We start from the raw sequence: 25,511 nt of genomic DNA on the forward strand, positions 1-25,511 counted from the left end.
GATGTATTTCCTTCTCTGACCCTGAGGTCCTCTGGGAATGTAGTTGTTCTTATCTGTGTTCCACATGATGTCATGATGTGGAATACCAATAGCAAACATTACAAAACCATGACACTTAGGAGAATTGGAATCAAAACCTGACTTTGCCTTTTGGACATATTGATGTATTTAGTTTGTTTCTTGAATGTAACTTCACATTGGCATAAATGAACACTTTTTTTTGTAAACACTCAAAAATGAAAGAGTAACTTTAATTTCCTTAGGCAATGTAATGCTGATTTTACAGCTGCTTCTGTGGATGTCACAGTTCAACTACTGAGATCACAAAGCTCTGTTTGCAGACCCCTGTTTTAACATCACTCATCATCAGGCCTACAAAGCAAGCAAAAAAAATGTTGGTGGGCAGTGTTGCTTCCATTTGCTTTCTTATTTTGACCCCTTTGACTCAAGGGATCATCTTCTTTAGAAGCTCCTAGCTTTGCTCTGTTGTTAACCTTACTTAAAATAAGAAAAAATCCTTGTTCGGGACTTAGCAGATTTCCAGCTTTCATTGCCCGTGCTCTTTCTGTGCATAAAGCTCAGCAGCAGGGGTTGTGAGAAGAAAGGGAACATTTCTCTACCTTTTGACGTTTGATCACAGTGTGCTTCTATGACACAGTTGTCCTCTGATGCAATAGACTGTATGTGAGCTAGCACCAAAAGGAAGCTGTTACTTACTTTCACATTTTTATATGATGAAGTACGTGTGTGGTTTATGTATGTATGTGTTTTATTCCTAACTTAGCAGGTTTTCCAGTTTTTGTGTTTAAAATAGGACTGTTTGACAAAGATCCCAGTCCAGCCTGACAAGATTAGTGAATTTCACATACATAACGTTTTATGTATGCGGAGCATTGTCTGCATTTTGCATAATTGCTACTGGCAGTAGGCAGTTGGTGCAGCATGTGATTGGGGTGATGTCGAGGGGTTCAGTATGAGTGTCTGCTCCCACTGAGACACAAGGTACTATGAACTTATTGAAAATTAATTCATTAGGGAGAGGCAGGGAAGCCAAGCAAGACATTGGATAGTGTTAATATTCTGGGTTTTGTCTGGTAATTAGAACATTTTGGTGGAGAGAGAATTAGAACCATTTGGTGGAATTTGTTTCAGAAAAGAAGATCACAAAATCAGAGAGTGGTCTGGGCTAGATGGGACCTCAAGGATCGTGAATCTCCAATCCTCCCCCCTGCCATAGTCAGGGCCACCAACATTTAATACTAGACTAGGACTCCCTGGGTCCCCATCCAGTCTGGCCTTGAACACCATGGGGCATCCACAGCCTCTCTGGTCATCCTGTTCTAGCACCTCAGCACTCTCTTTGTAAGGAACTCCCACCTGATGTCTAACCTAAATCTTCCCTCCTTCAACTTAAAACTATCTGCGTTTGTCCTGCTATTATCTACTCTTTCAAATAATTGAGGAATATCTAGGAAATACTGTTTTATTATAGCATTATGAGTTAACTTCTCTCTGTGCAGAACAATGTGGTTTCTAGAGTATTTAGTCTAAAGTTATAGCCAGGTAATGTTGTAAAATGTGTCAAACTGGAACTAATGACTGAGACTATATGCTGTCTTCTTTGGCAGTCCATTTGGTTACATTCAGAATGACTGGATTGCTGTTCTGCTTGATGGGCTTGATTCTGGGGAGAAAAACGCAGTTTTAAGCTACTGAGTCTAAAGCAAATCTTTGGGCACTATATAAAAGGCATGTATATTTGTTTTCTTTAGCAATCCTATTTATTCTTGAAGAAACAATTAAGACTATGCTTTTTACCAGAGTCAAGGATGATCCCTGTCTTGCCCTAAACACATGTCATTTTTTGCTCATTTCTGTTCTAGGGGATTTGGTACCATCTTAATAGAAGATGTTGGGCTTTAAAAAGACTAAAGCATGTAAAAGCCTGATGATCTTGCAGCCCTAGACATAGTGATTGTGCATGATATTGGATTGCTGGAAAATTAATGCATTTTATTCCTTCCACAGAATCACAGAACAGTTGAGCTTGGAAGAGGCAGCCGGAAGATACCTGGTCTAAGCCTCTGCTCAAGCAGGGCCGCTGAGGGCTGGTTGTCCAAGACTGTGTCCAGGAGGCTTCTGAAGATCTCATGCCTTTCCAAGAGACCTGTGTCAGTGCTCAGCCATCCTTGCACTGAAAATGTTTCCTGATGTTCAGATGGACTATCCTGAATTTTTGTGCCCACAGCATCTTGCCCTGGCACAGGACCACTGAGAGTAGCCTCTTTGTCATCTTTATATCCTTCCTTCTAGTATTTACTGTGTTGATGAGTTCACCAGCTCAAGCCTTCTCCTTTCTGTGTATATCCTTTATATTTATATCCTATAAGATATCCTATAAGATATCCTTTCTGATATCTTCAAGCAGATATCAGGGTAGTTGAAGTCTCCAATGAGGACCAGGTCCTGCAAATGTGAGGCTTGTAGTTCACATGAGTTCAGGCATATGTACTGATAAGGTACCCTACACTGATGTACTGAAGAGGTATATGTACACCTCCTGTTTATCTCCTCTAATACTGAGGGTGATGTGAATGAGGATTTAGGGGAGAGTAAATGCTATTCTTTTAGCTATTCCTTTATTTCTCCATGCAGCTGCTTTATGTACTTATCTTCTGCGTCTATGTGGTGGTTTCCAGTTTCCCTCATTTCTTGTTCCCTGTGCAGGAGTGATGAGTAGGACCAAAAACACTCAGTCTCTATTGCTATATTTTGCACTGCACTTCAGAATCACGCATCAAACTGTTCTTCATCCTGGGAGCGAGTGCTTCACAATATATTTTTATATATATAATTTTTTCCTTGTGCTTAGAAAGGCTGGTGCATGGCAACCCACCAGTTGTGTTCCTCAAGGGCAGGGAAAAAAATGAAAAGGGAAAGCAAAGATCTGTAACTGAAGTATTCAGTTAGAAAAATGCGGGGCTGTACAGAACAGGACTACAACGTGGTGGTCTTGTGCCATATCACAGTTCTCATCCTGATGCTCACATTTTTGTTGGAAAGGGAAATATACTTCTGTGCCATCTTCAGCATAACTGTGCCCTCAAGATGCATGATTTAAGGTTGCCAACTCAGCCTCTGATATAGCACTGTAAGACTGCCTGAGTGTTGACAGCTGCTGGCAGTTCCTTAGCATGGAAAATCATAAGGATAACTGTAAATGAGCTGAGAGGTACCTCTTCCCTCCTACTCACACTTGTCACAACTCAGAAGAACATGAAGTACCTCTTCTTCAACCAGCAAATTGAGGTAGGTCATTGACCCCATTTTACTGAAGGTCTCTCCCATCCTCTCATCCATAAATGCTGTCTACTGCCATATAATTTAGCTCTAGTTTACAGTCCAATTCTGCCCACTGTTTGGGTAAAGCATGATGAGTTTGCATCAGTAAAAAGGAAGGCAATTATAGCTCCAGTATTATGTGTGTTTCAATTAATTTCAAGCGAGCATAGCTTTAAGAAATGGATCCCACCTAACAAAGTGGTTTAATTCCCTCGAGCCTTGTTTTCAGAACAAGCTTCTAAAGTACAGAGAAAAGTACCCTTTAGCAATGACAGCAATACAGTGAAGGACTCACTGAAGGAAACTGTTCTAAATGCTGTCTGGGCAAATTTAGAACTTGAAACAAGGGAAAGACATCGAGGTGAGTTCAGCTCTTCAGCTTACCCCAAAATACTTTTTGTATGTTGTACGTTAACTTACTCACACAGAACAAAAATGTTGCTGTGCTTTCTATTTCTGCTCAAAGTAACGCAAGAGAAGAGTATGCATGTGGCTTTCAACCAGTTCCAAGTACATTCTTCAACCTCTGGCTTATCTAGACCTGTTTCCTGACAGGACAAAAGTAGTGTTATGAACTCCAGTGCAATGCAACATTTTGTGAGGGGGGCTTACTCCTGCTCAAATGCCAATACTTAACCGTTTGCTGTTTGCTCAAGTGCTTGTGGCCATACCTATGTCAGAAGGAGAAATAGACTATCATAGAGAGTTTCCTCCACTGTACTACCATAGAGCCTCTTCTACAGCAACTCTTCTTCAACAACTTCATGATGCTCTTAAGTTCTCCGCAGAAGTTGTTTAAGCATCAGTACTAGAATCAGAGTAGAAAAGTGGTTTTAATGTAAAACTGCTTCTGGGAGGTTGTGACTCTAAATGAGGTGCCTTTGAAGAAACACTGGCTTCAGCAGCTCTTCTCACCCTTCACCTGGGCCCGGTCAACTCCCAGTTGCTGCAGCTGCCTTCGAGCAGCAGGAAGCTAAACCTGATTTATCTATGCAGTAACACAAGTATCTGCAATGAATCAGGCTAGACAAAGACCTGACTTCTGTGAAGGAGACTTGAAAATACTCATTTTTAAGAGCTCTAAGTCACTTATGACTTCTCATGCCTTATTGCTTGCTATTAGAATGTCAGTTGTCTTGGCTTTGCTTTGTTTCAAAAGACTAAATGCTCCATAACACTGTACCACTCAGATACACACTCCTCAGTTTTCTGGGGCAGAGAATTTCTATTTATTTGGGAACAGATGAAGGTAAAGTTCTGTTACCTAGTAGGTATTTGATGGAAGAAACAAAGCATTATGTTTTGTCACATTTCCTTGCCGACGTAACTTAAATTATCATTATTTTTTCCCTGCAGTCTTAGGGAACAGTAAGAAATAATAAGAGAAGACTCTAGAAGATTCACATACCTACACTATTGGAGATGGCTCCTGTGGACAGGGATTGATGGTAGCAATTCAGATTTGAAGGGAGGCTGTAAAAAAGAGCAAAGTATGTTCTACTTCAACTCTTGAAGCCTGTCTTATTGGATGGGCCTCACGTGCGGGGTGAGTTTTTTGTATTCATTTCTTCTGCATATTCACCCTAGAGCCAAAGAAATAATAAACCCTACATCGTTTACTCTCTCTACACAACCTCTTCAGTATAACTACCTGCACCTTTACTGTTTTACAGTTTCTGCTGAATGCTTCTGACCTTCAATGAAAAAAGTTCTGACCCTCCACAGGTAAGTTTTGCATATCAGTAACTACTGGGCACCAAAGGTACTTCCTGACCTATCTGGGACTGTACAGCATTTTCATACAGAAAAAAAGTATCTGTGTAGTGGAATGTACATTTATGATTGAAAGCATAAAAGAAGCCAGTTATTGTGTACAGAAATTGGTCTGAACTAAGGATTTTTTTCCAATTTATTTGCAACTGACTATGCAACTTGTAGGCATGCATTGCAACAGCCTGGCTAACTGTAACAGCACAAAATGAAGCAGAATTCAATTGGTTGATCTCCACTTGGTGTTATTCCTCCTACCTATCTCTAGGTCCAGTCTGCTGTTTCAGTGTAATCCTTCTGTATGTAAGGACAGCATAAATGAGTCTCAAGCCAAAATTCAACCTATGCCCAAGTGCCTCTTCCAAGGTGCCAGAAAAGGGCTGTCCTGAAGTGTTATCCACCTCTTCTCAGAATAAATGTTGGTACAGTTTACCACAACTGGTTGATTTTCAGCTTTTCCTTGGAGGAAACAACTAGGAGCTTATATATGTTTGACAGAGTAAAGCATGAATGTTGAAGGTGCTAATTTTCAATATCTAAGCAGTACTTCCTTTAAAATCAGAACTGCCTTTGAAAAAGACAACTGTATGAGAACAACGTTTAAAATGTGTTAAGAAATATTAGTTTTATTTAACCAGTTTTCACAGCTGAATATTTATTCTATAAAAACTTTACAGATTGTACAGTTTATATATAGTTCAAACTACTAGAACAAAAAAGTAGGTCCCACAGATGCAAAAATACTGTACCAATCCAAGGTAAAGGCAGATTTACACACTGTACAGCTCTCCACTGGGAAGGGGAGGTGGGTCAGTTCCAAGTAAAAACTTCAAAACTGTACAAAAATAAGGTTTGATTTCTATCCCATTCTTCATAATACATTCAATAAGATTGCAAGCACAGATACCCAAATAATAATAGATATCTGCAGTCAGGAATCAATAACCACTCCTGAAAGGAATGCAAAATAGGTCTATTTACACAGGGCACTCTTTTACACCATACTGTATATAGTGTATATTTAAAATTAAAAAAAAAAAAAAAGCATAGACAAAGAACATTAAACATCTAATATAAGGTAGTTTTTTTTAAGGTTTTTTTTTTTTTTTTTTTTTTTACTTAATAGTGTGCCAAAAGAATTTTAACTTATTAAATAATATATTCTAAGTGAACCTAAAATTTATGAACATAAAATGCATTTTTGGTGTAATACATCAATTAAACCAGCAAATAGGAAAAAAAAAACAACACAACCCAAACAACTGTATATAAAGTAGTATTCTCACCCAGCAACAGAAGCACTTATGTAGTTATTTAAAAAAAAAAAAAAAAAGGCTATTTGAAAACCCACTAAAACTAACTTATAACTTAGGATATCCATACATAGATATTCAGTGATTCACTAATACTGCAAAACAAGCTTTTTTTGTCTTTTTTTTTCCCTTACCCCTCCGCATTCCCCTTGCTATCCCCCTCATTGCCTTTCCCCAAGAGACAGTGGTTTCTTCACGTTATCTGGGTAAGAATTAAACACGTTCCTGCTCTCCTTCCTGACACACCTCTATATCACTCCTCTGAAAAGGGCAGAGTGCTTCCTTAGCATGAATCCTGAGCACACTCTTTTGGGCAATATTTTTGATTTAAACTTTAAGGTGTACATCTGAAAAATGTTAGGATGTTCCATTGAGGTATGTCAACCTTCTTCTGAGACAGTGCCTTATGTCTTAGCTGACTTGTTGGACAGTGAAAGTAAGGGCTGGCTAATACCCGTTTCAATTCTGTATTATAATGATAAAAGAAAAGCATTATTCCAAACTTCCCTGCCACACAAAAAAATAATGCAACACCATTTCACTTTTTAATCCATTCTGTTTTATACAGTACTAGCCAACGATGACCAAAACTAGAGCCTTTAAGGAGATGGGAAGTAGTGCACTCTATCATTGTTTACCTTGTGTGTGCATGTGTCTACGTACACAACCTCACACATTATATTTTGTATATATAAAAGTTATATGTACACACGCACTTTATGCATGTGCATATATATGTACACACACAAAACAATCAGGGAGAAAGGAGTTTTGTTCAAATTTAAGTGATACAGTACTTTCATACCCCTTGACAATAAAATGGGGGGGGAGGGAAGGGTAGGGAGGAGGGATATACTACTGTTCCCAAGCTGAGCCAGGGGAGAGTTTATATAGGTTTTAAAATGGGCATATTTTATTTGCCCTGATGTCCAAGAAGTACAATTCCAGTGTCAATGGGCACCTCATCAGAACTCATCGATTTTTCTTTGCAGATATTTTAACATCGAGTCCATCCCCTGTGCTGAGCCCCAGATTTTCTTCAAAACTTCACACTCCTTTTCATTTGCCTGTTCCAAGTCCACCTTCATAATATTACGTACTAGAGCTTTGGATTCTTCAAGTACCTACACCAGAAAAAGAAGAGTTTGTTCAGTTTTGAGCAACTTATGCATTAAGTTTTATATAAACGGATCCCGATGTCATTCATGAATTTAAGCTTTTCATGTACTACGCGTGTATGACTTTATAGTGATAATGAGAGAAAACTAACTTAATTGAAAGTTAACTGTAATACTGTTATCCAGAACTGCTCCAGTAACCAGGTAGACATCCTAATTTAAGCAATATTTAGAACATTTCAGCATTTTCACAATCCACAATTTTCATGCACAGAACAGTTGCTTTGTATTGTATCTCTTACTCTGAGGAAGCAGGGGATTGTGGCAGTTGCAGCCATCATACAGAATGACCAGAAGCGCATGAAGACACAAATGCCACAAGCATCACCAGTAAAAACTGAAAGCTTACCCTATTGTCAAAAACTGTGTTTTTGCTACACAAATATTTTTGAGTCATCAATTTCCTTGATAATTTAAATTACAACACAAGATACATTTAGGGCAACTGCTTACACTGTTAATTAGAAAAAGTTGGACTTCTTTACCGTATCATTTATACTTAAGAAATATACTTTGTTTTTAACTTAAGAGTGCAGTGATCTTAACCACAACATATTACAGCATGTGATCAAACAAACAAAAAAAAATCAGATATAAACTCCTTAAGAAATCCAGAACAACAACAAAGAAACTAAGAAAACACATTTACAGTCATTACTATACTGGAGCGTGACCCTTGTCTTCTTTTAAGAGATGGAGGGTATAATGATGTAGTCTAGCAATACATCAATTTTTATTTATTTCCTTATGATAAGTTGTTTATAGTTAAATTAAGGACACTTACAACTGAATTACATGTCACCAGTTCCTTAATTCGAACCATTACTTCTTGTGTGAACGTTCCTGGCCAAAACACTTGAGAGACCAGTCCTTTGGCACAAGCTTCTTGCGCAGTCAACTTCCTTCCACTGAACAACATTTCATTGGCCTGAAGGGATAGAAAGTTACTTCTGGTATGAAATGTAATGAGACAGAACTCATTAAAGGAAAAATGCTCAAAAGAAAAGAGAAAATGCCTACGCTATTTGAAAAAGTTTGACTAAGGCTCTTCCAACTTCAGTTATTAAGGAGTTGCCTACAGATGAGCTGGTCAGTGGTGCTGACTGCACAGCTTCAGTAGTTGCAGAATAGAAATCTGTGGTTAAGTGTGGAATGTGTAGATGGCTTTTGTCATTTCCTATTAATGAGCGTTCATAAGCTTCAGCTTTCTTGGAGCACTGCAGCCATGATTAACTGTACTTATGGTAATAGGTTACAATGCCTAACAGATCTGTAATGAACTCATCACCTTGCTTTCCATGATAACAATGCTTGCAGCAACTAAATCTTTCCTAAAAATAAAAATAAAAATAATTAAAAAAAACCTAAAAGCCTACATTTATCTGTAAATTATAAAAATAAGCCAGTTCTGGTAGTAGACCTCCTTTGAAATGCTTATCTCGTATGGAAAGCAGAGTTAAAAAAAATAAAAATAACAGCAGACCGCTTAATACTGAACACTCCAAAACCTAAATATATGTGGTTTATTTTGAGCCTGTCTCAAATGTCTTCAGCACTATAGCATTTCATTTGTGATACATTTAAAATAGCTGGCTTATCTTTTGGAGTTCCATCTCCAAAACCCATCGAAGCAAGTGAATTGGATATTAGCTGAATTCCGTTCAAAGAAAATTAACATTGAACTGATTAATTCTTTCCAAAGCTGCCAGAAGAGCCTTTTTTTGGAAGGAATTAAACAAACAACCCCACAACAACAAACACAGCAAAAAACAAAACAAACAAACAAACAAAAACTAAACAGAACCCAGAATCTTAGGAAGACCTTATGCATTGAAAAAAAAAACATTAATAAAGGTACAGAAGAACAATACATTTTATACAACAGTCTCTGTAAAGTTCTTTGATTTCCAATCACACACTTGACTATTTAATAGCTTCCCTGTTAAACATGACCCTACATGTTTATGTATCTCTTAACGAAGCTTCTTATACAGACAGTTAAAACTTTGTATTTGCCTTGACATCTGCACAGAAATAGCCAGTGAACATTAAAAGCTCAGAGAAACTGTCAATCTTGAAAAAAAAAAAAAAAAAAATCAGCTTTACTGCTCTTTAATGACTAATTACATTCAAAATATGACAAAGCCATCACTGGACACTTGGAACATGAGGCTGTTTGGTTGCTGACCCCCAGCTCAGTAGGCTTGTGAAAAGGAATGCATCCTAGGATCTTTGACATATATGTTATATATCCCTGTGAAAGGTTCCAGCAAGCTTAACTATGCAAGATTTATCATTGTAATTCTACCTTCTAATTTTCTAGATCACACACAAACTATACTCTAAACCCAAAAATCAGTGACATACACAATTTGGACTGAAAAATAGGAAATGGAGGAAAAAAATATTTGGAAATTGGATTTGAATTTTGAAAGATACTTAGCACTGATTTTGAACAAAATGTGAATCTACTGGGAGTTGGGAAATTTAACACCTTAAGTAAGTCAGCTAATCAGCAGTTACATATTCTTCACATAGGTCTTAAGTGATGAGGTTAAAAAAATGAAGGTTAGAAAACATTATTATTATTTTCAAAGACGCTGTTCTCCTGAATGTGAAGACAACAAGCACTAGCAGTGCAATCATCTTATTTCTGCAAGCTCTATCACAGCATTAACAAAAGCTCACGTGAAATACATATTCTTAACAGTGATCTCAGCTGACAGATTTTGAAGGGGAGTCTTTAGATTTACATTCATTGTATGCTGGAGACCCACTGTCAAGTTTTATTCATCTGACTGCATCTTGTATCTGCTCTGATATTTAACATACTTGTTGCTTGCTTTCTAACAAATAGAAACAGCCACAGAAATGAAGATGATAAAAATACTTCATTAACACCACATTCTCATGATCAACTCTCGTATTCATTGACTCAGTTTCATACTTATCCTTTCACTGAGAAATTCCCATACTGCACTGAGACATCTGCTGATCTCTGTTTCCCTCTGTCAAAACAAAGTCCATCAAGGCACTACCACACAAGTCTAGATGCCATGGAACACCTCAACTCTCCCATGCGCTGCTGTCAAGAGGCAGCTGCTCTCTATAGTGCTAAAGACCGTGACTAGTGCAGACTACAGACACTAAGAAATATGAATCCCCCATGCCTGACACAAAAGCTTAAGACATAGTGCTAGTATGCTAGAGACTGGTTGAAAAAAAGCCAGTGAGTGGAACTTGGTCACACAGCTTCTGTGCTTTATGGCCAGAACCATAAAAGAAACAGAGCAAGAATTCCAGAGCAGACACAATAACAGGGCTTCCCAAACAGACTTCACAACCTCTATTACAGATTTGCTTTCAGAACTAAAAAGCAGGGCTTAAGCTTCCTTCTAAATTTCTTGGTATTCCCAATACGGAATCAGTATTGAATTCTAAGGTCTGGACTTCAAATTTCCTGCAGTAATGAGCTTCACACCAACCGCATTCTAGGAAAAAATTCTACATGACCGACTGCTCAGCAGCCAAGACTGACCCATTTAGCAAAGGTATTTCCAACAATCTTGTTCTAGATGGGTTTTTCTTTTTAACTAGGTGCTGCTGATAAAAGGAATGCAATGAAACCAGTCTACAAGAGCTAAGTGCAGGACTGGCTTGGTATCTGCTTCAATACATCTGTAAAAAAATTTTAAAGCACACAGAGATCCCCCTTCTTTTGTATGACTTTTTTCCCCTGCATGTTTGTCATCTCCTGCTTGTTGCCTCTTGTTTCTGCTGACTTCTCTGCAAAGTATGCTGATTTTGTGAAATTTCTAACATGGCTTCTGAATGTATTTCACAAAACCCACTGATTAAGGACCAACTTCATCTTCCACAGCATTTATACTGCTGTACTGCAAAGAGTCAACGATAGAATGAAAGCAGAAGCTTGGGCTTTCCCTTGGAAAATGCATTTAGCTACGGAATAATACGGAATTATTAGCACTAGGAGCTTCGTGTTTAAATCTTTAGGTTTAAGAATGAGAGCATTCACAAAGGCACATGAAGGAGTACACCAGGGAAGAGCTTGTGTTTTTATGAAAATTCTGAAGAAACAAAAAGTAACAACCACAAGACTCACTCTAAAGGACGAAGATGGATGGAATGGATGGATGAATGGATGAATGAATGGATTGATGGCCAAATAAAAAGGGAAAGGAACAATCAGTAGGTTGTAACATGCTAATATATTAAATACACTCATAACTATTAACCTGTTTCAATTACCTTTTCTGTTCTCTTCTACTGACTAAATCCAGACATCACGCAAATAATTAGTTATGAGATCTGTTTGAACTGGTGCTCTTAACATACCAAAAAATCTGTATTTTAAAAACAGTAAATGCCTATGGGGGAAAACTGGATTTTATAATAAACAGTAACTTAGGAAAAAAACACAGAGCTACGAGTGCTTGTTTCACACTGTAACTATTCAGTTTTGATTGGAATGGGATGTAGGTCCAAGTTTCCAAGGAATGCAGCATAAAAAAAGTAAACAGCACAAAATAACGTAGGTAAGAACAGTTTAAGTAATATTTTCTTACATTCAGTTCTTTCATCTGATTGGAAAACAAGGAAGAAGAGAAAAATAATGTGGCTTATAGCTTCAGCAGCAATGCAAAGCATTATCAGTTACCTCAAGCCAGTAAAACTGCATATACAATACACAAAGCTAAAATTAAGAAGAGAAAAAAAGATTTGCAAGGGTGACTTGGACCAAGTATTTCCTGCATAACACACTCATTTAACACCAGGAGAGATCCATAATGTAAGGAAGTTCAGCACAACTTCTTGAGAATGAGTGCATGAAAGCTCATTTACCTATTTTGCATATTAGCTTAAGACTGCTGATAGCTGGCGATACAGGGATCTGATACATAAGCACAGACCAGTGTACTCTTTACACTTGCTGATGCTGTGCTGAAAGCAAGACACCAGTGGCTGGTCTTCTGAAGACCTCAGCTGGGCGTACGTATCCAGGTACACATCTCCCCCTGCTGCCACCATAAGGGTTAAGGGTGCGCATGATGTGGGATTAGGTCCCACACTTGCTATTTGGTGCCTTCAGGTGTAAGATAAGTTGTAACAGCAGAAAACCTATAAATACTGGTTTCTCATGAAAAGTTTTCAAGAGAGAAAGAAAATAAAGACAGCAAAGCTTAAAAGATTGTGAAGTCACTGGATAAAGTTTCACAACTGTGTTGTGAAGCTGTCATCCCCTGCCCTGCAAGCTACTTACAGAAGCCAGGCCCATTATCCGGGGGAATGTAAGGGATGAACATCCATCTGGACTTTGTCCAAAAGTAGTGTATGGTGTCTGAAACCAAGCCTTCTCATTAGCCCAAACCACGTCACACAGAGGCAATATAGATGCTCCAAGTCCAATGGCTGGGCCATTTACTGCTACAATGATAGGCTTCTTAAACTGAATAAAAGTATTCACAAAATTCCTGAAGAAAAACAAGAACATGCACTCATGTATTAAAAGCAAAATATACCAGGCCCTTGAGATCTCAGTAATAATTAATCTCTATAGCAACGTCACTTTCAAAACCAACCTGATAACCTACTGTGAGGTAACTAGCTTTGCCAATGAGGACAGAGCAGCAGATATTGTCTGCCTAGACTTCAGTAAGTCTTTCATCACCATCTCCCACAAAACCCTCACAGGGAAGCTGATGAAGTATGAGTATGGTGAGGTGGATTGAAAACTGGCTGAATGGTTGGGCCCAGAGGGTGGTGATCAGTGGTACGAAGTCTAGTTGGAAGCCAGTTTCCTGCACTGCATCCCATGGCTAGGTACTCAGTCCAGTCATGATTAAATTCATTTGTGACCTAGGTGGGTTAGCGTATTCTTAGAAAGCTTACTGACCATTAAAAAGCTGGCTACGGTATTGTTCTGCCACACGGAGACCTCTACAGACTGGAGAAACATCTAACAGGAACCTCATGAAGTTAAACAAAAAGGAGTGCAAAGTCCAGCATGGGAGCAACAGCCCCATGCACCAATTCATGCAGGAGGCCAATGAAAGCAGCCTGGCAGAAAAAAAAGACTTGGTCCCAGTGGACACCACTTTGGACATTTGCCTTGTGGCAAAGGTGGCTAATGATAATTATGGGGAGTGTCATAAACAGGTTGAGTGAAACGAGTGCTTTTCCCTTAGCACTAGGAAAAACACACCCAAAATACTGAGTCCAGTTCTGGGTTCCTCAATACAAGGGAGATGGGGTGTAACTGGACAGTGTTCAGTGGTGGGCCACAAAGCTGATTAACAGACCGGAGCATATCTTCTATGAGGAAAGGTTGGGACCGTTCAGCCTGGAGAACAGAAAGGTCAGAGTGTGGGAAGGATCTTGTCAATGTATACAAAAACCTGAAGGGAGGCTGCACAAAAGATGGAGCTAAGCTCTTTCCAGTGGTGCTCAGTAACAAGAGGCAATGAGCACGAACTTCAAAACCCTGTCGTGACTTGGTCCTGGGCACCCTACTGAGTGGACCAGATGAACCCTGAGGTCCCCTTCCAACCTCAGCCACTCTGTGATCCTGAGAAAATCTGATATTGCTCCCAGTCCAACAAGGCAGATTTACAGGACAGATGTGGGTTTAATGACACTGACATGGAAGCATTTGTGTTAAAATATTGTGCCTCATACAGCCACTCTCTCTTAGATGATGGGATGATATACACTTGTGTATTCTCATACTGATCAACACAAAAAGACCATTGTTCCAGTTCCAATAAAAGTATGGATGTTTATGATTTCCCTTCTCTCAAACAAAAGATATATTAAAAATGCGTACATAAAAGTTGGGGGGTAGGGAGAGAGAATTCCAAACTCAAAAGTAAGATGCTGATATTTCTTAGTTACTCATAGAATGGCTTGGGTTGGAAGGGACCTCAAGGGTCATCAAGCTCCAACCCCCATGGCACAGGCAGGGCTGTCAACCTCCACATTTAATACTAGACCAGGTTGCCCTGGGCACCATTCAACCTGGCCTTGAACATCCCCAGGGACAGGGCATACACAACCACTCTGGGCAGCCTGTTCCAGCACCTCACCGCTCTCTCTACAAAGAGCTTCCCTCTGACATACAACATAAATCTTCCCTCTTTCAACTTAAAACCATTTCCCCTTGTCCTGCCTTTTTCCATATTTGTAAAGAGTTGACTCCTCTCCTGTTTGTAGTCTCCCTTTAGGTACTGGAAGGCTTCAATGAGGTCACCCTGCAGACTTCTGCTCTCCAAGCTGAAAAAGCCCAGCTCCCTCAAGTAGTTAATAGGTCTGACACATAAGGATAAAGTTGTCCATATTTAGTGCGGGTACATGATTATTAATTCTGAGGTGAGCATATAGGAATTAGCACCTGTGAAACAGTCTTTTGCTCTGAATGACAGGTGGCTTTTCAATTCAGTTTTAGATACTGAACGTGGGATTCCTATTAAAAAGGTCTTCACTCATAAATTTAAAGTTTAGACATGTACAGCATGATAGCAACTGAACATAGGTCTCTGAAAGAGTATAGTTATTCTGGAAGTATGCAGAAGTTATTGCAAGATCTCGGGCCTTAAAAAAGCATTCAGAGGATAAGCTGCTTCCCTGTACATGGGCACAGAAGAACCACACACTATTCCATAAACATTCTTCTAGTTCATAGTAGTGTATATGTGTATAAATTATCATTACTGTAATTTTCTTCTTCCTTTTCTGTCTAAGTAAATAGTTTTTAATCTTCCTAAAATTCCAACATTTTTTCCCTCCTGCCAATTTTCTCCCCAACCCACAGAGACATCGTGGAATGAGCAAAAGGCAGCATGGCGTTCATCTGCTTGCTGGGTTAAAACACAACAGGTAACTAGTATTAACTAATTCACTACTATTTTATTTCTAAAATATCCATAATTCTACTGCTCTTTATCAACTACACTGTTAATTGTTCAGTCACAATCATCAACACAATCATCTTGTGTTTCTGTGTTCAGTTAGTGATCCTGAAAGCATGTGGTTGTTGAAGTCTTTTAGAATTGGCTTCAACTGAATAAATATTATCATAATGCCAGCTTCCGCAGTTAAATTTTAATAATATAAATAGGTATGCATAAAATAAGAACCCAAACAGAAATGGACAGGGAGTATAAAAGTGCTGTGTGCATATCACATAACAGGTGAATATCTGAAGTACTCTTGAATTAGAAGCCACGGAAATAGAAAAGATAAAGCAAGTCAGACTAGATAAGGAAAAATACCTGCTCAGATTACTGAAGATATGTTTACATACCTAATAGCTTCTGCCATCTTAGTGCTTTCCTTTTTTCTATCATCCGTTAAGCGTCGTATAAAATAAATAAAATCAAGACCGCAGCAGAAAATGCTACCAACTGCGCTGAACAGCACAAGTTTACTGTCGTCAGCAGCTGCTGTGTTCAGTGCACTTTGGACTTCCTTCATTACCTGGAGGAAAAAAATAGATAAATAAATTGATTAGAATACTTTTATTACAGCATTAAGTGTGCTGTTCTTCCCCCTTAGTCATGAAAGATCTCAGTCTTTGAGATCCTTCATTTTTCCTTACGAACCAAAAGTTATCATTTATAAAGTTTGTTATTCAAATGTAAGGAAGTTTAAAAACAAATAAACAGCAAAACAACCCAAAGCCCCACCAGTATTAGCTTTGTGTTTCTAAACGGAATTAGAGTGAGATAATGAAATTGTTAAGAAAAGATACATTAGATGTTATCTCCAACTACAGAATTAATTCAGCATTTCTGTAATTTGGACAGCAGATGGCACATGCAACCAGTCCAGAGGAAAAGAACCTTTATTCAGGCTAAAGTTTGTTTTCAGTTGCTCTTCACTGATCTCCACATAACAGAAGTTCCGATGTTGTCTTCAACATCAAAAGTTCAGGTAATAATAAGTTAATACCCTCAACTGAATTATGCTACAAGTCGGTTGGATGTATAGTAACTTGCAAGCAAAGCCCCAGATCTCATGTAGTGTGTTTGTGCCTGAATAAAAGGTAGAAATAAGGCCAAGAGCGTTATAATTCCTTTTGCACCCTCACCACCTCTTCCCCCTGCCCCCCTTCAAAATTAGAACTGTTCTGACCTCTGGATTTAGTGAATTATTTTCAGATGATTTTGTTGATAGCAAGATGTGCGTGAATCCATCTTGTTTCCTGACAACAATGTCTCTGTACCGGTATGCACTCTCTGTTTGTCTCACACTGAAACGCAGCCTTTTATCAAAAGGTTGATCTCTACGGTCATCAATAAACCTCCGCTTGCTGGCTGTCACTCCTGTCACAGAAGTCTGCATGTTGGTTGTACCATTGGCTGCTAATGCTTCCATAAACGTAGATGTACCTAGAAAATAGTTTAAGTAGTAACATCCTATTAATTACATTGTATTAGTTCAACAGTCTCATAATCCCTACAGCATGAAAACACGCTATGCATACAGTTGTGAACATATAATTAATATTGAACTTCTTCCCAGGGAAGTTGGTGAAATGTTACAGAAACATACACTGCACACTGAGCAATAATACAAATGAATTTTACATTTGTGAGAAAAAGAGCAAAGCAAACCAGCAATATTTGTTCTTAGGGAGTAGGGAAAGGTTTATTTGTCCCTAATGTCAATGCACTTCAGTAGGTTTATGAAGTATAATAAGTAAATAGAATCAGGAGAGATAGTAATACCCTGCTTTTTCTTTTTTCAACATCTTTACATGGTCTGACAGCATCACAATTGCAAAGAGGAAGCAGATGCCTTTCAATTTCAAACAACAAGAAGTTAATAAATGGAAGAAAAATGACACAGCAAGCCAAATAAATACCTTGATCGACGAGATCATAGAAACCATAATAGTCTTTAAAGGAAAGCAGAAATGAAGAAATACAGGCTATATTGCTTTGGGAAAGAAACAAGACCCATACAGTGATGGATATTTTAATGGATTCATAGACAATGAGATATTTCTCAAGTCTAAACAATTCTGCTATTAAAACTGGCAAACTGAGTATTATGTCTTTCTGGTCTTGTTCCCAGTAATTTAAATAGACAGTATTTGAAGGAATGCAAGTAAACAGGCCATTCGTCATAGCACAGAAGGGATAGGTTTTTCTGTACTCCACATTAGGGTGCATAATATCAAATAATTAGCATTCACAAGAGAAAATAAGAACATCTTGGCTTTATTATACCCATCTATATGTTAAAATCTCAACGTAAAATTCATCAGATTAATGTAATGGAATGTGCAAGGTGAAAGGCAACAGTGGGATTAAGATGTTGGAAAAAATGCTGCAGGCCATGACACAGAAGGTTTGAAAGCCTTCTGCTGAAAACCGAGATATTAGTCTGTGTCAAAATCTACTAGATAGCCTCAGTCCTTATCTCACTGATATTTCTGGACATCATCAACATGTTGCCTTTAAAAAGCAGAATTTAAACACAAACAGGCAATTAAACATCACTGCTGGATCTTGTTTCATTCTTCAAAAAACTTGCTGAAGAAGCCATATTTTTCAAGTTTGGATAACAAATGAAGCTGTAATTGTTTATTTACAAAACACAATTGTTGGTGTAATGAAGGCGTTATATAGACTCACCCAAATAATTTATATTCCCACATTTCAAATTTATTTAAGTGTTGCTTAATTTGACCCATATGAAGTCTCATATAAAAGCTAACGAAAGCAAATCTGGGACATTAAACTTTTCCTTCTACTTGTATTACAGAAACTGCTTTCAAATAAGTGAACCTTTATATTAAACATTTGTAAATAAATACTCCTCTCATCATAAATCTGGTCTTATTAAAAACACAGAATCGTGAAGGTTGGAAAAGACCACTAAGTTCATCTAGTCCACCTACCAACCCATTCCCCACCATGCCTACTAATCACATCCCTCAGTGCCACATCTACATATTTATCGCACACCTCCATGGAAGGTGACTCCACCCCCCCTGTGGGCAGCCTGTGCCACCACCTCACCACTCTGAGAAGAAATTTTGCCTAATTAAATAGGCAACTTACCTGTCAAAGGAACTATGCAATAAGGTTTTACTTTGCTATTTCCAAACCTTTGCATTGGTGTTTAAATTCTCTTATTATATGTCTTTATCTTCTTGAGAAAAAGCTAACTCAAGATTTTAATTGTTTGAAGTGAAAAGGTTTACAGAGCTGAGTTCAGCTTGTAAACAACCTCAGAGAGAATAGGTGTGAATAAAATGAAAAGGAAGATAAATATTTTACATTGTCACAAAAGATTCACGCTTATTCCCAAGTTTTTCTACATCTCATCAAATTCCCTGTTTTCTTTTCAACAGAATAAATAAAAATTTTATGCAGACCAAATGTGAAATTGATGAGTGATGCTTTAGATACTCTTCCCTTTCCAACCATACTATACAGATTACGTTCCTTTAAAAATGATTCCCATCAAGGGAAACGCACAGAAACAATACTGTTACACCATATTTCTTTAGGAAAATAGGATGAAATTGCATCACTGTCTGCAACAGTTTGTTTTTTTTCCATAGGAAATATGAATTAAAGCAAACATGATTTCTAAACCTTGATATATTGATTTTAGTGCTTTTTGTGATGTCAAGGACAGAAAAAGTAGGGAACTGGGAGAGTGCAGGAGACAAGACTGAACTAAAAAGAACCTCACAACCCACCAACAAAAAACCTTCAGTCAGTAAACTTGCCTAAGAACTTTGAGTAGACCTTTGCTCACAACTTATACTGCTAAGGATGTACTCAAGCAGCAGAAAATTTGGCAAGAGGGAACAAGATATAAACACCACACACTTTTCTTGCTTTTTGAATGGGCAAGAGATGTTTTAGGTTCTTCTGTAAATTTTGTCCACACTTGTCAATAGTTAGTTCCAAACCACAAACAAGGGACAGCTGCAGTTCAGTGGAAAAAGGGATATTTAGCTTGTGCTGAAGTGCTGTTTCTAAAGCCGATGGGCTTTCGGTTCCCATGTAATTGTTTCAAGTGTGTTTACAAGACATGAAGGAGAATTTTTCCACTGACAGAGTTAAAAAAAGTTCAATTAGCATTTGTTACTAGCAACGCATGTCTGGTATTCTACACCTTGAAGCATAGGGGACAGTTTCTTTGACATTCAGTCCTCAAAAGCAAAGAAACAGACCAGAGATGTAAAGCAGAGCTTTGTGATAGACATAAACAGGTAAAGGTTACACAAGTGAATGCAGAGCTATGTTTATTTTTTAAACAGATCATAGTTGCAGTTGGAACACTGGCTTTGGGTGGTTTTTTTTTTCCTGTTCACAAAGGAAGGCAGACACAAAGTGTGGGAGTTGAAAGAAGGACAGAACAGCAAAGGTAACATCCTCACCCTTCCTAGAGAAGACAAGAACACAAGAAGGCCATGTTCCCAAAGTATGAAGGCGAGAACAATCAAAATACATGATGCCAGGAATCTCCCAGATAAACACACTGAGTTCAAAACAAGAGATCAGATCTCCTAGACAGAGGCCAGCGGAAGGCAACAAAGACGTGAATGGCAGGGAGCCTCTCCCATATGAGGAAAGGCTGAGAGACCTCAGACTGTTCAGCCTGAAGAAGATCCTCTCTAGGATCTTAAAGTTTATAAATATCTGAAGTGTAGGAGTCAAGCTGATGGGGGTGGAACCATTTCTGTGACATACAACAATAGAACAAGGGATGGTGGGCAGAAATGGGAACACAGGAAGTTCCATCTGAACATGAGAAATAACATCTTTACTTTGAGGATGATGGAGCACTGGGACAGGCTGTCCAGTGAGGTTGTGGAGGCTCCTTCTCTGGAGATATTCGGGACCTGTCTGGACACCCTCCAAAGAACCTGCTTTAGCAGGGAATTGGACTAGACTCTTTCCAGAGATCCCTTACAAACTCTACAACCCTGTGATTTTTCATTTCCTTCATTCCTTTCAGTCCAACCTTCCTCCAAATGGGTCAGTCCCAATCCAATTTCCCTTCCTTCTTCCAGAAGACATTCCACATGTCACCCTTCTGTGTGCTTTTCTCTTCGGCTAAATCTTGGAACGGGGTTCAAAACGGCACACAATATTCAAGACAGGGGACTTATAGTATTTCCAAGCCTCTTTTCTCCTCTTTGCTAAAATAATTTGTGGCTTTTAAAATATATCTATAAATATATATAACTAGCTCCGAGTAAATGTTTTTAGAAAACTGCATAAAGAAATCCACTGACATTTCTGATGAGAAAAAAAATCTAGTCCAGAATCAATCATTATCTGGTTACAGTTTTATGTTTTGCTATAGGCAGTGTCATACAGAATTACGTTTTGTCCCCTTCTCATTACTCAGGACACATCTGCACTGCAAGTAATCTCACTTTAATAGACAATTGCTCATTTTAAGTTTAAAGTATTTTAAGTTGCGTCTACGGGGATCATAGGACCCTCACACCTTTCCTATACAATAAAACACAGCAACTACTTCTCTTAAACTACACAACAGAATTGTTAATAAGAAGCATTCTACACAGTAAACAAATGAACTAACGCCAGCAATGATTTCTTAAAGTGTTAACTGCAAATATAACATGTAATTGTAACTGATTACAACTCAAGTACAAGAGAGGGAAAAATACAATGCAAAAAGCTAGTTAAGAAAAAATAAATAAATAATGGAAGACACAGTTCATGCCAAAAAATAGGCTGAGTAACCTGGGTCTGTTGAACCTGGGGAAAAGACGACTGAGAGGGGTCTGATACGTGTTAAGAAATATCTAAAGTGAGATGGGAGGCAAATGGATGAGGTCATATGTTCTCTCAGACCATCTTCTTGATTGTATATAGCTACAGGACAAGGATCAACAAGATACCAACCCCAGACAGTGATACTGCAATGCAAACAACATATAACAGTTTCCAGTAATTTTTCCACCTCTGCTTCCACAATTACATAGCAAATATTACTTTAAAAATGCAGTGCATTGGCAGAGACTGTAGAAATTCAAACTGAGCAAAGAGCTCTATCTACACACATAAACAAACCAGTATATATATATTCACAGTATTGATGCTGTGGAATTAAGCAAAAGTTCCAGCCTCCTTTAATGTCACTTCAAATATTTGTAAGAAAATACAGATTTTTTTCATTTTTACACCTTTCACCAGCAATATTCTTTAACTCTGTGTTTCTGAAAAAGTGTTCACATGTCACTTTTGAAAGAAAAATACTACTAATAATAATGGCTTGGGCTAGAAAAGACCTTAAACATGATCCAGTTCCAAGCTCTCTACCATGGGTAGGGTTGCCAAACACTCTATCTGTCTGCCCAGGGCCCCAAGTTTCACAATCTCTGAGAAAGAGCTACGCATTTTTGTGCATAATGTATTAAGTAAACTTTATTTTTGCTGTATTGCAGTGGAGGGGAAGGAAGGCCCTCCTCTTAACAACTGCAAAAAATTGTCCAAATACATCTCCGTCCTTATTCTATACAATATACATATGGTGAAATAACACTCATCAGATACATAAATTCTTGTTCTCCTTTATCTCGACATCTAGACGAATTAGGATTGCTCCCTTGCAGTGATTTTTTCCCCATTGAATCTAGCTGGAATGGTACTGACAAATAGAAAAGAGCCCATGACCATTCCCATCAATTTAGCTATTATTTAAGATAATTTAAGATGGTTGAAAGAATAAAAAGGAAAAAAAAAAAAAATAAAAATGCAAGTCGTTCTGGTATCACTCCACTCAAGAAATTCCAGCCATAATTCATAGTAGTATGCAACAGAGTATTTAATGAGGGAAGGAAAGAGTCATTTGTATTTCTTCTCCTTACAAATAAATACATATGAGAGAAAGCTATTCCCAAGTTATCAACTCCTTTTTGAGGCCACTTAGCACTAGGTACATTTTATGAGAAGAGCCTTCTGCTATCTTGTCCTTCGATACTTTCAGAGCTGCAGGTTATGATATCAGAGCATTCATTCAAAATGCTCTCAGATTTGAGAGTTAAGTAAGGACATCTCTCGGGGCTCATCTATAGAGGAAAGCTACTACAAAACAGGCTAAGGTTTAAAACTTGAAGTATACCCAGCTATTTCACAGTAACTCCTGAGGTGAACACATTCTATATTAAGAGCACTTCATTGCAATTTAATCCAATTCCCAAAGTGATCTAAAAAAAGGCTCTCTTCATGTGGAATAAGAGTGCCCTAATGTAAGGCTAGCTTAGATAGATTCTGCCAAAAGACATGCCAGGCAGTTTCCTGTATAGACATGAATCTATACATGCCCTGTACACATGACATCATTCTTGTAAGGACACCAAAACTTCCTAGCACATTTTGCTAAGTTAAGGATATTAAAATAGACAAGTACAGCAACATTACATTGACTAGATATTTTCATTTGCCATCTTTTGGAAAACAACATGTTAATAAGTATTCACATTTCATTCTTCTAACATAAATGAAGCAAGAAATCCATTCACAATTGTCCACACAAACATCTGGCTTTCAGGTGGAGAAACGTACCCTACAAACAGGGCCAGAGGACTCCCAGATGCTTAGCACACTGATACATATGTGTTTGGCTTTACAGAAAGAAAATTTTTCAATCAGAGAACCTGGAGTGAGCATCCCAGCTGTGAAGAAGCTCCTCTATTTTCATGTATCTCCCTTAAGGAGGTATGTTTATCTTTCTAGTCACTGCCTGAGGTCTGTCATTAACAGCAGATGTCTTGACCTCCTGTGTTCTAGTAACCAACAGGTTCATTAAGGAGTGTCAGTAGTTTACCTGAGGCTGAACTGGCTTGATGCACAAAGGCTGCCTGCCTGTACACAACAGCAAGTCATTGTGCAATATGGCAGGCTACACCTTATACTTGGGTTATATGCACCAGAAAACGTTGCTGGGTGACAATTTGTTTTGCAGCAGTACCCCCTTATCAGAAATAACTGTCTGGGTATGCATAAAGGAAGAAGCTTCATTTGACTCCCTGGGGTAACATCATAGGAAAAAAATCTTAAGTGTTGCAGGGCTGGGTGTTTGGTCCTGAGCCACATGCTTAAGCAAGATGACTACCAACTCCATGAGCACTTCTGCTGCTTTAAGGGCTACAGAGCAAAAAGCAACAGAGTTGAGCAGAGACACTGGAGAGGAAAAAGGGAAAGAAAGTATAGGTGAAAAGATCAGAGGTCTTGGCAAAGTGCAACACAGATTGAGATCTCCAGTGGATGTAAGGACATAACTACTAGTGAGCATCAAAGGGCTGTGAAGATGTGGAAAGGTCTGGAGGGCAAGTTGCATGACGAGCAGCTGAGGTCCCTGGGTTTGTTCAGCCAAGAGCAGAGGAGCTGAGGGACAGCACTGAGCTCTGCTCTCTATGAGAGCAACAGGGCCAGAGGGAACAGCATGGGGCTGTGTCATGGGAGGGGCAGCTGGGGATTAGGAAAGGGTCTGCACCAGAGGGCAGTGGGTGACAGGCTGCCCAGGGCAGAGGGCACAGCCCCAAGTGCAGGAGTTCAAGGAGTGTCTGGACAGTGCTTTCGGACATATGGTTTGGATTTTGGGTGGTCCTGTATGGAGACGAGAGCTGGGCTCAGTAATCCTTATGGGCACCTTCCAACTCAGGATATTCCATGGTTCTGTGAATGAACATGCATTAATAACTTGTTTGGCATGTGTAATTCTTATTTTATACAAGGAAGTACTCAGAGGAAAGTAGTCTTCACTGAAGAATCAAGGATTTGAGCCAAGAAGATCTGTTAAAGATCGTGCCTCTAGGCAAAGCACATAGCTGTTATTTACACCACATCTAAAGACACATTCACAAGCTGTTTCAAAGGCAACCTCTCCCCATGTCTTCCCAGTATTTAGGGAAAATAAGCCCACATTAAATAAAGGATGATTAAAGGCATCCCATGCAACAGGTGCTGAATATTCCAATGCACTGAACTAAAAAATGATTCAGAACAGCATGTTGTCATGCCAAATTTGTCCTTCTGTGTTATTTGATGGGAAAAAAATCTCAAACAGCTTAAGTAATTTATGATGGAAAAGAGAACAGTAAATACAACCTGTGCTCTCAAGCTGAATGTGATTTCTCATGTTTGTCTTTAGCAATACCAGTGGGTGTGTGAGGACATCTCTGGAGTGAAGAACTCAGGGAGAATATCCAGAATTCTTTACACTTCCTATACTAAAAGAAAAACAAACAAATATAAACCAGAAACCAAAAGCAAACAGAAAGGAAGAGAAAGCCCTAAATTCAACAGTAGTAGACTCCTCAGAGCATAAGGCAAGGATCATATGTGGAAAACTTGGGCAATATCTTCCCTCTCAGGGAGGCAGACAACTACTACAGATAAAAAGGGCACAGGAACACTATCTGATAGAGCAAATTCTCACTTACAGAACACTATGTTTCAACATAGTCACCACCATTAGCTATGCATTTCTGCCCAGTGATAAACAAGAGCCTGCATACCATGCTCCTAAAAATCTGCACCAGCCACTGTTGAAACACCACCTGACTGTATTCGCTTTCACTGGTTGGTCTCCAGGAAAATCCAGCAAGAATCAGTGAATGCCTATGGGTGCCACTTCTTTTCCTGCATGGAGGAATTCACTGATATACCTCTGGTTCATATGCACTTCCATGTCAGACACCATTTTGTCAGACTGCCCCTCTGCTGCCATTTGTCACACGGCAACAAAACATAATGGACTACTGGTGGGAAAGTTCAACATCTACTGCATACCACCAATATCTGCCACTGACAGCGTGGGCCAACATAATATAGGAGGCATTACTTTTGGAGCAGCCATTACGGTAGACAGCAGGAAGTATTTGTAT

General features: G+C 38.7%; 1 protein-coding gene across 7 annotated transcripts in view; it reads right to left on the reverse strand.

Annotated features, from left to right (window-relative positions):
- Positions 1-5,711: 5,711 nt before the first annotated feature.
- The window catches only part of CDYL (chromodomain Y like), a 100,672-nt gene continuing 80,872 nt past the window's right edge, over positions 5,712-25,511 (reverse strand). For all 7 annotated transcript variants that reach the window (XM_015854618.2, XM_015854623.2, XM_015854620.2 and 4 more), the window contains 5 exons: positions 16,754-17,010; positions 15,924-16,096; positions 12,885-13,095; positions 8,388-8,531; positions 5,712-7,549 (listed from right to left, as the gene is read on the reverse strand). In XM_015854618.2, coding sequence (XP_015710104.1) covers positions 7,391-7,549; positions 8,388-8,531; positions 12,885-13,095; positions 15,924-16,096; positions 16,754-17,010 — 944 coding nt within the window. In that variant the 3' untranslated portion in view covers positions 5,712-7,390. The remainder of the gene's footprint in view (positions 7,550-8,387; positions 8,532-12,884; positions 13,096-15,923; positions 16,097-16,753; positions 17,011-25,511) is intronic.

Source organism: Coturnix japonica, chromosome 2 (genome assembly GCF_054131305.1).
Source record: "Coturnix japonica strain WE chromosome 2, WE-NBRP24, whole genome shotgun sequence".
NCBI classification, from domain to species: domain Eukaryota; kingdom Metazoa; phylum Chordata; class Aves; order Galliformes; family Phasianidae; genus Coturnix; species Coturnix japonica.